We start from the raw sequence: 15670 nt of genomic DNA, 5'->3' as shown, positions 1-15670 counted from the left end.
GATTCTCAAGGTGTAATTCCCCTTTAACACAAGTTGAGTAATAAAATTCGATATATCTGAACAATGGAGCTAATTTTCCAATTTCAGCGCTGAAAGGCACATTGCAGAAATTCTTGTAACGACCCACCCCGCCCTTAGCTTTCTATAAAAAGATAACAAAAAGAAATTTAAGGAAAAAAAAGCTCATTTTATAGAATCTGAAAAGCTCTAGAAAAAAAAAAAATTCTATCTGCGCGTTATTGGAGCTGGCGCAGAAGAACGAGCAAAAAAATAAAATAAAAAAAAAAAAGCGTATAAAAGGTTTCCCTGAAAGAACCAAAATGATTGTTATATCAAGGCACATGTAGGTAAATATTCTCAGGCAAAGGAGTATCACCAATCTGGGGGTACACACAGTCCTCCACTGAAAGCCAGGTTCGTTATAGGATTCCCCAGCACAAGCAGCTAGATTTCATTTTCCTTCCTCTCACCAGTCCTCCCGAGAGGCGTCTTAGCTCCTTCAGTCACTGCTGTCTTCGTCGTCGTCATCGGACATGTGGTTTGCCATTTTGGGAGAACTGGAGAGGGAGTCTGATCGGCCAGACTGACAGGGAAGCAAGTCTCCGTTAGACAGATGGTCGTAGCAGAAATCACACACTCGCACAGCCTTAGACGACTGGTTGGGCAAAAGGAATTTCTTCTCTGAACAGGGTCCACAAACAACAAACCCACATTTCCGGCAGTGGTGCCTCCGGTTGACGGGCGTAAACTTTACTTTCTTACAGCGCATGCACGTGGTAGCCTCAGAATCGGGGATCCAGACGGCAGCATGTTCATTGCTTGGGGTCTTCCCACTTTTGGATACTAAATCATACACGCACTTATTGATGTGGTTCATCCATTCGGATTTCTCCGTAGCTGTGGCTGCGTAGACTGCAAACGATTTGGTGGGGGTTTTGATAAGCCATCCGTTGCGCAGATCCCCCTCGTCCTCGATGGAGTCGATGGTAACGTTCTCCAGGGGGATGATGTGCTGCTTGTTGTACTTCTTTTTCTGAATGACAATATTTCCATACACCAGAATGTCATTGAACAGGAAAAACTGCCTCGCTTTTGGTTTCTTTCTGCAGAGCTTGGTTAAGACTCCTTCTCCGATAAGAACCCTGCCCTCGATTGCCAGGGGTTGACCGGCTGTTCCAAAGCAGCTTTCCACTACATTTATACGCCTGGCATTAGCTTCACTGTTTGCTAGACGATCCACCATCTTCTTCAGCAGATCTGAAATTATAAAGAACCTGTGAGTTTTAACAATATATGACATTCTCAATCAGATGCATTAAAGAGGACCTGTCACCAGGCGGAAAAAGGAAACCACGCACATGCCTTAATAGTCACCGCTCCCATGAATGCCTTGATATTTTATGTCTCCAACCCCCCATTCCAGAGATCTGGCCCAATTTATTTTTAGACGCCGCTCTTAATAAAACCCTAAGCTGGCGATGGATTGCCGAAATTATAAAGAACCGCCGGCCTCTCCATAACGTTGACGGATCCGCCAGTTCTAAATGTAAGACAGCTTCCGAGCGGTCTTACATTTAGTCCTTTTCTTACGCCTAATACAGGCGTAGAAAATGGTAAATGATATGGGCCTGCCGGCCTGTCCCCTTTTTTGGACCTGGCATGAGCGGGGAGAATAGAAGCGCATTTTAGCTTAATAAATGACCCCCAATGTTCTCAGAAAGATGGGTCATCCATCAACTGGTGCCAATGAGATCATCTGTATCGGCCAATATGGACTAAAATGTGCGTGGTTGCATCTGTGCAATGATCGTTCACCAGATTATCATTTATTTAACCATCAACCAACTTCCACTTAATGTATATGGCCACCTTTTGTTGATATGGACATAAACTAAAACGAGCACCTCCACAAAGCGGATGTTCCTGCAGTAGATAAGGTCTACTGCACCGGTACAAGTTACACAGGAGAAATCTGGCCAGTAAGGTTTATTTTTGGAGTAGACACATCAGTAAATCTGGGCCACTCTGTTACTCCTCTTGGAAAATCTATAAATTGACAACTTCGTATTACCACTACCTCTGCTTTCCAAGCAGCGTGACAGCGTAAGATGGGAAATAGTAACACCTAGTTATCAATGGACATTTTCAGAAAGAAGAGAGGAATGGCATGAATTAGAAGAAAAGCTGCCCGGGGATTGTTATTTCATGGGGAATACAAGGATTTACCAGAATAGACACCTAGGCCTCGTCACCACCCCGTGCTGCCTTCATATAAGAGGGCATGAACATAGTGACAGGTTCCCCGTAGGGTGCATTCAGACAACCGTATGTATTTTGCGGACCGCAAAATACAAACGGATGACATCTGTTGTAGCGTTTTTTGTGAAGCAATTGTAACAATGCCTATTCCTGTTCGCGAATAACAGACAAGAATAGGACATGTTCTATCTTTTTTGCGGGGCTGTGGACACATGTATGAGGACAGCACTTGGTGTGCTGTCCGCATGGTGTGCGGCCCCATTGAAATGAATGGATCCACATCTGATCAAAAAATGCAAATCGGATGCAGACCAAAAATATGGTCGTGTGAACGGGGCCTTAGGCTCCATTCACACGTCCGCAACGTGTTTTGCGGATCCACAAAACACAGACAGCGGCAATGTGCGTTCTGCATTTTGCGGACCGCATATTGCCGGCACTAATAGAATATGCCTGTTCTTGTCCGCAATTGCGGACATGAATAGGACATGTTCTATTTTTTTGCGGACCCGGAAGTGCGGATCCGCTATTCCGTATCCGGGCAGCACATCGTGCTGCCCTATAGGAATGAATGGGTCCGCAATTCCGTTCCGCAAAATGCGGAACGAAATTGCGGACGTGTAAATGGACCCTTATTGGAATATTTTTCTGCAGCTCGCTTATCGTACCAAACAGAACTTAGCAGGCTGAATATAACATGGTAGTTTAGTTCAATACAAAGTTACGATAATGTCACTAAGTAGAAGATGAGCAAAGAGTCACAGGGCATTTATTCTCCCTAGGACACTGGTAGGCGCAGTGATTTATTGACCCCCCCAGACTGGCAGTGCATAAATTCTCAGATTGTGGAGACTTATTATCCAGGCAGGATCCATCCTTGTGAACCTCTCAGCGGAGACATCTTCCGTCCTGGACCACACATGGTCTTCCTGCTCTGAGTAGTAAAACAGCACATGGTGGGAGAGGTTGCTTTTTCAGGCTACATGCACACAAACGTATTTTGTTTCTGTGTTTGTTCTGTTTTTTGGCGGATTTGTTTCAATGGGTCCGCAAAAAATGTGGACAGCACACTGTATGCTGTCCGCATTTATATGTCTGTTCCGTAGCCCTGCAAAAAACATAAAGCATGTCCTATTCTTGTCCGTTTTGCAGACAAGAATAGGCATTCTTATAATGAATCCGCAAAAAAAAAAAAAAACTGATGCAATACGGATGCCAAAAGAACGTTATCCGTATTCTTTGCGGATCAGTGTTTTGTGCACCGCAAAACACATACGGTTGTGTGAATGCAGCCTTAGGCTGCTTGCATACGACCGTATGTATTTTGCTGTCCGCAAAAAATGGACCCGCTAAAAATATGCATGACATCCGTGTGCATTCTGTATTTTGCGGAACGGAACAGCTGGCCCCTAATAAAACAGTACTATCCTTGTCTGTAATGCGGACAATAGGACATTTTTTTTTTTTTGCAGAACAGAAAAACGGAATGCACACAGTATCTGCCTTTTTTTTCGCAAAAAAAACTAAAAAAAAAAAAGACACGGAATGAAAATACGTTTGTGTGCAGAAAGCCTTACCCTGATCCTAGCAGTCTGCCGAATTAAATGATTGAGGACATGATTAGACAATGATTCTTATGGGGCTCTACTGATCGGGCTTAGGCGCCTAGGCCACTGATGGTCGTGACATCACTGGCCTAGGAGAAGTAGCAGGGGTCCCGGGTGTCGACTCTCGCCGATCAGATCGAATGGGGTTGAGCTGCAAGGCCAAGCAAAGCCGCTATACAGTGTACGGCACTGTGCTTGGTGAACTATGAAAAGTAGCATAGTACCTGCCTCTAAATCAGCCTCTGGCGGCGATATACAACCCTGATTTGTGCCAGTGACACGCAGCATGGTGATGTGAAGCCCAGTATGTCACTGGCAATAAACAAACACAGGATTGCGCTGTGCGATGCAGCGTGAAAAGGGGGAGCATTGGAGCAAGAAAATATATAGTAACAGAATAAAGAAAAGCTTATATCAGAACCTCTTTAACCTCTTAAGGACACATGACGTACCGGTACGTCATGTGTTGTTCCGATCACTGCCGCCCGGCCGGCAGTGATCGGAACCCGGTGCCTGCTCAAATCATCGAGCAGGCACCTAGGCTAAATGCGCGGGGGGGTCCCGTGACCCCCCCATGTCGGCAATCGCGGCAAACCGCAGGTCAATTCAGACCTGCGGTTTGCTGCGATTTCTGCAGTTTCTGATCCCTGCGGTCCCTGACCGCGGGGATCAGAAACTTTAGTATTCCTAAAATAGATCTGTATCCCTCCCCCTGCACCCCCCGAGTGATTTTAGCCCGGTGGGAGGTGCAGGGGGAGGGTTGCGGGCAGTGTGGGCGGTGCGGGAGGCGGGCGGTGCGGCAGGCGGGATCGCGATCCCCCGCCCGCCTCCCCTTGTATAATCGTTGGTTTCTAGTGGGGATACCAGGGTGCCAGCACATTGCTGGCACCCTGGTATAAACGGCTGACATCTGCGATGCGATGTCAGCCGTTAACCCTTTCCATACAGCGGTCCGTACGGACCGCTGTATGGAAAAGGTTAACAGCGCAGGGAGCTCCCTCCCTCTCCCATCGGGGGGCTGCTGTGCCTTTGCAGCCCCCCGATGGGAGAGGGAGAGAGCCCCCAGAGAGCCCCCCTCAGCCCTGTGCTTACCCTTCCCCGTCTGCGCAGTTCTGAGCAGACGGGGAAGGTTCCCATGGCAACAGGACGCCTCTCAGGCGTCCTGCTGTCCATGGTGCTGAACAGATCTGTGCTAAAAGCATAGATCTGTTCAGTGTAAGTAAAATACAGTACAGAACAATATATATTGTACTGTACTGTATTATACAGACATCAGACCCACTGGATCTTCAAGAACCAAGTGGGTCTGGGTCAAAAAAAAAGTTAAACAAAGTGAAAAAAAAGTAAAAATCAAAAAACACATTTATCACTGATTAAAAATGAAAAAAATAAAATTCCCTACACATGTTTGGTATCGCCGCGTCCGTAACGACCTGATCTATAAAACGGTTATGTTACTTTACCCGAACGGTGAACGCTATAAAAATAAAAAATAAAAAACTAGGATGAAATTGAAATTTTGCCCACCTTACTTCCCAAAAAAGGTAATAAAAGTGATCAAAAAAGTCGCATGTACGCCAAAATAGTACCGATCAAACCGTCATCTCATCCCGCAAAAATCATACCCTACCCAAGATAATCGCCCAAAAACTGAAAAAACTATGGCTCTTAGACTATGGAAACACTAAAACATGATTTTTTTTGTTTCAAAAATGAAATCATTGTGTAAAACTTACATAAATAAAAAAAAGTATACATATTAGGTATCGCCGCGTCCGTATCGACCGGCTCTATAAAAATATCACATGATCTAACCCCTCAGATGAACACCGTAAAAAAATTAAAATAAAAACGGTGTAAAAAAAGCCATTTTTTGTCATCTTACGTCACAAAAAGTGTAATAGCAAGCAATCAAAAAGTCATATGCACCCCAAAATAGATGCCAATCAAACCGTCATTTCATCCCGCAAAAAATGAGACCCTACTTAAGATAATCGCCCAAAAACTGAAAAAACTATGGCTCTTAGACTATGGAGACACTAAAACATTTTTTTTTGTTTTAAAAATGAAATCATTGTGTAAAACTTACATAAATAAAAAAAATAGTATACATATTAGGTATCGCCGCGTCCGTGACAACCTGCTCTATAAAATTACCACATGATCTAACCTGTCAGATGAATGTTGTCAATAACAAAAAATAAAAACGTGCCAAAAAATCTATTTCTTGTTACCTTGCCGCACAAAAAGTGTAATATAGAGCAACCAAAAATCATATGTACCCTAAACTAGTACGAACAAAACTGCCACCCTATCCCGTAGTTTCTAAAATGGGGTCACTTTTTTAGAGTTTCTACTCTAGGGGTGCATCGGGGGGCTTCAAATGGGACATGGTGTAAAAAAAAAACTGTCCAGCAAAATCTGCCTTCCAAAAACCGTATGGCGTTCCTTTCCTTCTGCGCCCTGCCGTGTGCCCGTACAGCAGTTTACGACCACATATGGGGTGTTTCTGTAAACTACAGAATCAGGGCCATAAATAATGAGTTTTGTTTGGCTGTTAACCCTTGCTTTGTAACTGGAAAAAAAATATTAAAATGGAAAATCTGCCAAAAAAGTGAAATTTTGAAATTGTATCTCTATTTTCCATTAAATCTTGTGCAACACCTAAAGGGTTAACAAAGTTTGTAAAATCAGTTTTGAATACCTTGAGGGGTGTAGTTTCTTAGATGGGGTCACTTTTATGGAGTTTCTACTCCAGGGGTGCATCAGGGGGGCTTCAAATGGGACATGGTGCCAAAAAAACAGTCCAGCAAAATCAGCCTTCCAAAAACCAAACGGCGCACCTTTCACTCTACGCCCCGCTGTGTGCCCGTACAGTAGTTTACGGCCACATATGGGGTGTTTCTGTAAACAGCAGAGTCAGGGCAATAAAGATACAGTCTTGTTTGGCTGTTAACCCTTGCTTTGTTAGTGGAAAAAATGGGTTAAAATGGAAAATTAGGCAAAAAAATGAAATTCTCAAATTTCATCGCCATTTGCCAATAACTCCTGTGCAACACCTAAAGGGTTAACGATGTATGTAAAATCAGTTTTGAATAGCTTGAGGGGTGTAGTTTCTTAGATGGGGTCACTTTTAGGGAGTTTCTCCTCTAGGGGTGCATCAGGGGGCTTCAAATGGGACATGGTGTAAATAAACCAGTCCATAAAAATCAGCCCTCCAAAAACCATACGGCGCACCTTTCACTCTACGCCCCGCTGTGTGGCCGTACAGTAGTTTACGGCCACATATTGGGTGTTTCTGTAAACGGCAGAGTCAGGGCAATAAAGATACAGTCTTGTTTGGCTGTTAACCCTTGATTTGTTAGTGGAAAAAATGGGTTAAAATGAAAATTTAGACAAAAAAATGAAATTCTCAAATTTCCTCCCCATTTGCCAATAACTCTTGTGCAACACCTAAAGGGTTAACAACGTATGCAAAATCAGTTTTGAATACCTTGAGGGGTGTAGTTTCTTAGATGGGGTCATTTTTGGGTGGTTTCTATAATGTAAGCCTCGCAAAGTGACTTGAGACCTGAACTGGTCCCTAAAAATTGAGTTTTTGTAAATTTCTGAAAAATTTCAAGATTTGCTTCTAAACTTCTAAGCCTTATAACATCCCCAAAAAATAAAATATCATTCCCAAATCAATTCTAACAAGAAGTAGACATATGGGGAATGTAAAGTCATCACAATTTTTTGGGGTATTACTATGTATTACAGAAGTAGAGAAACTGAAACTTTGAAATTTGCAAATTTTTCCAAATTTTTTGTTAAATTAGGTATTTTTTGGTGCAAAAAAAATAATTTTTTTGACTTCATTTTACCAGTGTCATGAAGTACAATATGTGACGAAAAAAACAATCTCAGAACGGCCTGGATAAGTCAAAGCGTTTTAAAGTTATCAGCACTTAAAGGGACTCTGGTCAGATTTTCAAAAAATGGCCTGGTCCTAAGGTGTAAAAAGGCTGTGTCCTTAAGGGGTTAAGGCTGACTTTTTTTGGGTCATTCAGAAGGGACCGATCACAACCTGGGTAGTAAAGCTAAAAGACAACAGGAAAAGAATACAAAAAATATATATATATTATTGCGACACCTCAGGTCAAACTTCCGGTAGCAAGATCCAGCAGCATTTACAATTTTAGACCAATTGCAAGACCAGTTTGTCCAGTTTAGGACTTGCACAATACCCTCATCAGTGCAGAAAAGGAAGAAAACCAGCAGGAAGCTGTGAACAGTCTCACATACCTCATGTAAAAAACCTACTGCTAATCATGGGGTTGGCAGGCTGAACGACACACACCTCTCAGCTGCTCCTCCACAAACAGGCGGCCAGCAGTGACAGATGGAGATGTGGAGGAGCCAGGGCTGACCTGCTGGATCACTCACCACACATGACCCTATAAGCTCATGTATAAAACTAGATTACTGGCAGTGCCATTACCAGTCTAATGTGACAGGAGAGCGCGCGCAGGGAGTGCAGCTGATGGGCACAGTGCAACTGGGTCACAGGCCACACAGTATTTCTATAAAGGAGTCATCCGAGATTTTGATATTGACAGCCTGTCCTCAGAATAGATAACCAATATCAGATTGTTGCGGGTCCGACTCCCTACACCCCTGCCGATCAGCTGTTTGAAGAGATGGTGGCGCTCCGTTGAACGCTGCGGCCTCCTCCTAGGACAGTGAAGTCACAGACATCGGTCACACAGCCTACAAGTGAATGGGGCTGAGCTGCCATCCTTAGTACAGCCACTATACGACGGGCGGCGCTGTGGTTGGTGAGCTAGGAGGAGGCTGCGACGCTTACCGGAGAACTGCAGCCTCCAGAAACGGGAGATTGTGGGGGCGCGGGGAGTCGGATCCCCACCAATCTGATATTGATGAGCAAATGCTAATGAATCTAAAACCTGAGAAATTAAAGAGACAATTAGAGAGAATACAGAACTGGAATAAATAAATATAATTCATGGTTTACGCTGTGATAAGATGGACACACTTAGGGTCCATTCACACGTCCGTAGTGCATTGCGGATCCGCAATACACCCGGCCGGCACCCCCATAAAACTGCCTATACTTGTCCGCAATTGCGGACAAGAATAGGACATGTTCTATCTTTCCCGGAGCCGCGGACCGGAAGAAGGTGGGCCGCGCTCCGGAAATGCGGAGAGCACATAGTGTGCTCTCCGCATCTATTCCGTCCCCATAGAGAATGAATGTATGCGGACCCATTCTACGGACGTCTAAATGGACCCTTATGGGGACTTCTGTGGTCGACACAACATATGGGCATTTCATTGTGCACTTCACTGCGGTGCTGGGACTACTGGGCCATGTAGTGTAGACCATTTGTCGGGCAGCCGTGCTGTGCAGTACTTGTGCGGCCTTCTTAGGAGGCAGTCATTTGGATTACCCGATTTATCACGGGACGGTGTGTCTAGGAGTCCATAAATGTGTCCCGTAGGGCCTCCATCTGCCACTACAGAGTCCATGCATATGGACTCTTAGGCCTCCTTCACACGAACGATACGGATTGTGTCAGGATGCATTCTGTGAAAATCGCGCCATTTTGCAATCAAGTGCAGTCAGTTTTGTCTGCGATTGCGTTCAGTTTTTCCCCGCACAGGTGCAATCAATTTTAATGTGTTTTTCAAGTGCATAAAAAATAAAAAAATTAAAAATGAAGGTTTACAAACATCTCCTAGCAACCATCGGTGAAAAACGCATTGCACCCGGACTACATCCAGATGCAATGCGTTTATCACTGAAGCCCCATTCACTTCCATGGGGCCGGGCCTGCGTGAAAAATGCAAAATATAGAACATGCTGCGATTCTCACGCAACGCAGAGATGATGCGTGAAAAACAAAGCTCACGTACTCAGACCCTTTTTAAAACGAATGGGTCAGGATTCAGTGCGGGCGCAATGTGTGTCCTTCACGCATTGTACCCACGCGGAAAACTCGCTCGTGTGAAAGGTGCCTTAGAGTATATTCACGGCCAAAATCTGACACTAAGGGCTCATTCAGACGGCCGTATGCTGTCCGCAAAAATACTGATTGCTATCCGTTTTTTTGCGGATCCGCAAAAAAACGGATCTGCAAAAAAACGGATAGCATTCAGTATTTTTGCGGACCCATAGACTTCAATGGGGCCATGTCCTGATTTTCACGGACAAGTATAGGACATGTTTCATTTTTTTTGCGGATCCGCAAAAAAACGGATAGCATTCAGTATTTTTGCGGACAGCATACGGCCGTCTGAATGAGCCCTAATACAGAAGAAAATGTTAACAAATATTGGAAAAAAAAAAAAAAGTTTCCAAGAAGTGACAGGTGATTTCACAGAAGTCAATGGGAAAGCAGAGAAACCTCAACCAGATACTCTAACACTCTTTGTAAAAACTCCCCCAAAACCTCCACCAAATTAGGGATCTGCCACCAAAAACAACCTGTTTTCAGCTACTGCGTCTGCTGCCGATTTTGCCATTTGAAATTAGCCTTAGAGAACCTCACAAGTGCCCAACGATCAGGGACAGAGCTGCGCCTAGACCAGTGATGGCTAACCTCCGGCACTCCAGCTGTGGTAAAACTACGACTCCCAGCATGCTCCATTCATTTCTATGGAGTTCTGAGAACAGCCAAGCAAGTGTGCATCTTGGGAGATGTAGTTTTACCACCACAATGCCGAAGGTTAGCCATCAGCGGCCGAGACCGTGTGACCAATGGTCCGGATGTTACTGGCCGATGGTAAGCAGCAAGAAGGCAGCGGCGCTTTCTCAAACAGCTGATGGGCATTCCCGTATGTCGGACCCCCACTGACCAGATGCGGATGTCCCATCCAGAGGACAGGTCATCGACTACAAAGAGTCTGTGTCGCTAGTCACTTCTCTTCTTTGCTAGGAGAGGTTTCTCCCCACTGTGACGCACATGAATTTCGCTCTGGCGTTTCTTTCAACCTATAAAAAAATAAAATGCTTTTTTTGCCACCTATGTTTGAGTTTGTTTTTTTTTTTCTTACCGCTAGCATTTTCTTATTGCCATTTTGCCCTCCATAGAGACGGCATTGGCAAAACGCAAGCCAGGAGCTCCAGCACGCTGCATATTTGTAAAGCAGTAAGAACGAAAAATTGCCACCTAACCCAAAAAACACACACACCAGAAGCCAAAAAACGCTTGTGCGTCTTGCAGGTCATATTTCCCATGCAGCGTCAGCGAACATCTGCAGCGAAAACTGCTGGTGAAAAAAAGCCTTAGTAAAAATGCAAAAGTTTAGAAAAATGACAAAAAACAAAAACACAAAACACAATCAGCCCAGTATGGAGTGTGGTATGGTATATTCCTATGGCCACAGATTATATTTTTTCCTATGAAGATTTCAGAACAGTGCTGAAGCCATGGTGGGTCTCCGCACGCAGATTAGCCACGTGGATCACACGCCAAATAGATGTTGAATTTTTCCAAAGTATATTTTCTGCTTTTGCCTTACTGCATAAAAAACGGCATGTGTGACTATGGCGACAGCTGTCATGTGACAGTCAACTAAGTTTTTTTTTTTTTTGGAATCTGACAAACACACACCTGTTGTGGTGACAATCTGAAGTCAACTGTGACAAGGCCCAGTGACAAATAAGGTTTGACGGCATTTTTGGTTTCATTTCTTCATGTGGCTCCAACACAGGAATGTGCAGCAGATGCCACAAACTCACATCCATCTGCTCACATCTAGGCCCCTTTCACACGGGCGAGTATTCCGCGCGGGTGCTATGCATGAGGTGAGCGCATTGCACCCGCACTGATTCCTGGGGCTGTGCACATGAGCAATGTTTTTCGCGCATCACTGATGTGTTGCGTGAAAATCGCAGCATGTTCTATATTCTGCGTTTTTTTACGCAACGCAGGCCCCATAGAAATGAATGGGGCTGAGTGAAAAATCGCAAGCAAGTGCAGATGCGGTGCGATTTTCATGCATGGTTGCTAAGGAACTTCAGTGAAGAAGTCCATGTTCGGGTACCACATTCAGTTTTTTCTCACGCACGTGCAAAACACATCACACTCGCGTGGAAAAAACTTAACATCGGAACGCAATCGCAGTCAAAACTGACTGAAATTGCGTGCCTACATGCACAATTTTCCCTGAACGCACCTGCATCGCATCCGGCCCTCACCCGCGACGCCCGTGTAAAGGGCACCTTAGACAAATCTGCCAAATCACACAAAAAAAATTAAAAAAAATACACCTGGCATTCCGTACATTTTTCTTGAAGGGGTTATCATAGATGCCCTACGATCGCATGCTGTACACTGGGCACGTGGTCCCAGTCTGGGGTTTACAACCTGCTGCGCGAGTGATTCTCTAGCATGCGCTGCGGGTTCGAAGCCAAGGCCGGGATCACGTGCCTAATGTTTGGCATATGAACCCGGAAGTGGCTGCTAGTCATACACATTAGGTGCATGGCAGCCAAACCTCCGGATTTTGGCGGGACCTGACGACCATCTAGAGTGGGTGTGTGTATATGTGTTTATGGGTGGGGGCTTGCAATGGCGGATTGCACTAAATACTGTTATTCTATAAAATAAAAAAATAGGGCCTAATGGTCTCTTTTAAAGACAATGGGGGTCATTTCTTACGGCATTTTGTTTGTTTTAGTCTAACTTCTCCCCGTTTGACTTTTTTTTAGGCGCATTTACTAACGAAAGTGCGTCTATTTTGGAGGTATTTGCGCCTCGTACAACAATTTTCAGTTTTAGACTAATTCTAGTGGCATTTTTTTCCAGCCAATAATTATGGATGAATTAGGTGCAAAAACATTTTTAAAAATTCTCCACTCCGGGGGGGGGGGGGCGATCGGCCGTTCTGCGAAATGTGTTAAAGGCCTTAAAGGGGTTGTCCTGGTTTTAGATACTGATGGCCTATCCTCAGGATAAGTGGAGTCCACGCCCCCCCACAAACAGCTGTTACCTTGCAGCTCTGGAAGCTGTCAGCTGAACTACATAGCGCCACCCGCCGTGCAGTGGACTGAGCTGGTAACCGCAAGGCTGATCCCATTGAAGTGACCAGCACCGTCCACTACACAACGGTGGCGCTGTGCAGTTCCAGAGCTGCAGCTACATGGAGCCGATCCAGGACGACCCTTCGAGGAGGTCACATACATCTCTGCTTCCAGTCAGAGGTACACATTTGGAGCCACTCCGAACGTCTACAGAATGTGAACGAGGTCCAACCTTGTGACAGGTAATGCCGCCATCACACGCTGAGCGTGCCCACACATCTCTGGGCCACCACAGTACCGCAGATGTAATAATTAACGCTTATTAATCAGCTTAGATGACAAACATTGGGGGCTCCAATAGTCTAAGCAGTCAGGCCGCAGGAGATTATGGGAAGTAATAAGTTGCACGATCTTTTCAGTAATCGTACGACCATATCGATCAATCAGCTGACGACTGCCTGGTGGCGCTATACTCCGGACCTGTCACTGGAGCAGACCTGACAACAACATGGCAGCCGCAGCGCCCAGCAGACCAAAACTTTTCCCCGCCGCCCAGAACAGTAAACAGCAGCGTCTTCCTGTCTTCTCCACAACTTACCAGGGACTGACGTAACCGGAATGTCCCGCCGCCGTCCTCCGGTGATGCCGCCTACGTGCGGGCTGCCTCTCCTCCTGCACCGATCAAGGGGGACGGAAGCGCAGACCCTGATAAATAGACGGCGGACGAGGGACTCCCGGGAGCGGCCACTCCCCTCGTCACGTGCGTCCACGCCCCGCCCTCCTCGTCTGGGACACAGCGGGAAGGGCAGAGTCTGCTGGGCGGCCGGGAGGTTGTGTGGAAATAATGAAGCGCCGTCCTCTTTGGCGGGAACTACCGCTCAGATACCGAGCCCGGGCCCCGTCCTGAGGCCTCGGCCATTATTGTATGGGGTCCCGGGTGTGACAGGGGTCAGGGGGTAGCGGTGGAGGAGGAGGAGGGCGGTTAGGTAATAACGGCTGACGAGGCGGCGCCATCTTGAGGGCAGTGGACGGAGAAGGCGGCTGTGGGGAGAGTTGTCTGCTGTGACAGGACATACACCAGATAGTCCAAAGTACACAGATCCTATAGGACCCCATAGCAAAACTAAGGCTACATTCACAAGACTAATAAACATTTAAAAATTATTTTTTGCTGGTTTCACGCCCAAATGGACCCCATTGAAAGCAATGGGACCATTTTTATCATCCCGTAGACGGGAGTGTAGCCGTTAAAGATGGGCACATAAGTGCTATATTGTCTTTTCAGAAGTAAAAAAAATGACCTCATCCGATTGCGTGCGTGGAGGCAGTTGCTCCTTTCTTGATTTAAAGGACCTGTGTTACGCCATGATTACGTCATCACGCGATCGTGCTGGGACACTGGCGACATCATCACGATTGGAGCTCATGTCCTTCAGAATAAAGAGGAGCGAATGCCTGTGCAAATGACCGAGGGCCCCCCCCCAGTTAAAAAATGAACATTAATGGGGGATATTATTACCACTGGAGCCACTATGGGGGACATTATGTATGCTGCAGGGGTTGGGATATTAACCACTTCACATCTGGGCCATTTGCCCCCTTCCTGACCAGGCCTAATTTTGCAAATCTGACATATCTCACTTTGTCGTAATAACTTTGGAACGCTTTTACTTATCCAAGCCATTCAGAGATTGTTTTCTCGTGACACATTGTACTTCATGATAGTCATAAATTTGAGTCAATATATTTCACCTTTATTTATGAAAAAATCCCAAATTTACCAAAAATTTAGACAAATTCGCAATTTTCGAAATTTCTATTTATCTGCTTTTAAAACAGAGTGATACCTCATAAAATATTTATTACTTAACATTCCCCATATGTCTACTTTATGTCGGCATCATTTTGGAAATGTCATTTTTTTTTTTTTTAGGACGTTAGAAGTTTCGAAGCAATTCTTAAAATTTTAAAGAAAATTGCCAAAACCCACTTTTTAAAGGACTAGTTCAGGTCTGAAGTCACTTTGTGGGGCCTACATGGTGGATACCCCCCTACAAATGACCCCATTGTAGAAACTACACCTCTCAAGTTACTTAAAACTGATTTTACAAACTTTAACCCTTTAGGCGTTCCACAAGAATTAAAGGAAAATGGAGATCAAATTTTAAAATTTCACTTTTTGGGCAGATTTTCCATTTTAGTCCAATTTTTTCTTTAACACATCAATGGTTAACAGCCAAACAAAACTCAATATTTATTACCCTGATTCTGCGGTTTACAGAAACACCCACATGTGGCCATAAACTGCTGTATGGGCACACGGCAGGGCGCAGAAGAAAAGGAGCGCCACATAGTTTTTAGATGCCATGTTCCATTTGAAACCCCCCTGATGCACTCTTACAGTAAAAACTCCCAAGAAGTGACCCCATTTTGGAAACTAGGGGATAAGGTGCCAGTTTTATTGGTACTATTTTTGGGTACATATGATTTTTTTTTTATCATTCATTATAACACTTTATGGGACAAGGTGACCAAAAAATTGGTTGTTTTAGCACAGTTTTTATTTATTTTTACAGCGTTCACCTGAGGGGTTCGGTTAAGTGACATTTTTATAGAGCAGATCGTTACGGACATGGCGATACCTAATATGTATACTTTTTCTTATTTAAGTTTTACACAATAATAGCATTTAAAAAAAAATAATAAATAGTTTTAATGTGTTCATATTCTGAGAGCTATATTTTTATTTTATTTTTTAAGAGATTTTCTTATGTAG

The 15670-nt window shown here is 44.7% G+C and overlaps 1 protein-coding gene across 1 annotated transcript; it reads right to left on the bottom strand.

Moving 5' to 3' along the window:
* Positions 1-242: 242 nt before the first annotated feature.
* Positions 243-13626, bottom strand: PLEKHF2 (pleckstrin homology and FYVE domain containing 2). Its single transcript, XM_040432460.1, has 2 exons — positions 13493-13626; positions 243-1257 (listed from the first exon to the last, which is right to left on the bottom strand). The coding sequence occupies exon 2, from the start codon at positions 1241-1243 to the stop codon at positions 500-502; it is 744 nt and encodes a 247-aa protein (XP_040288394.1). The 5' UTR covers positions 1244-1257; positions 13493-13626; the 3' UTR covers positions 243-499.
* Positions 13627-15670: the final 2044 nt, after the last annotated feature.

The sequence above is a fragment of the Bufo bufo genome, chromosome 5 (assembly GCF_905171765.1).
Source record: "Bufo bufo chromosome 5, aBufBuf1.1, whole genome shotgun sequence".
NCBI lineage: Eukaryota > Metazoa > Chordata > Amphibia > Anura > Bufonidae > Bufo > Bufo bufo.
This window is presented reverse-complemented; position numbering and strand designations above follow the sequence as displayed.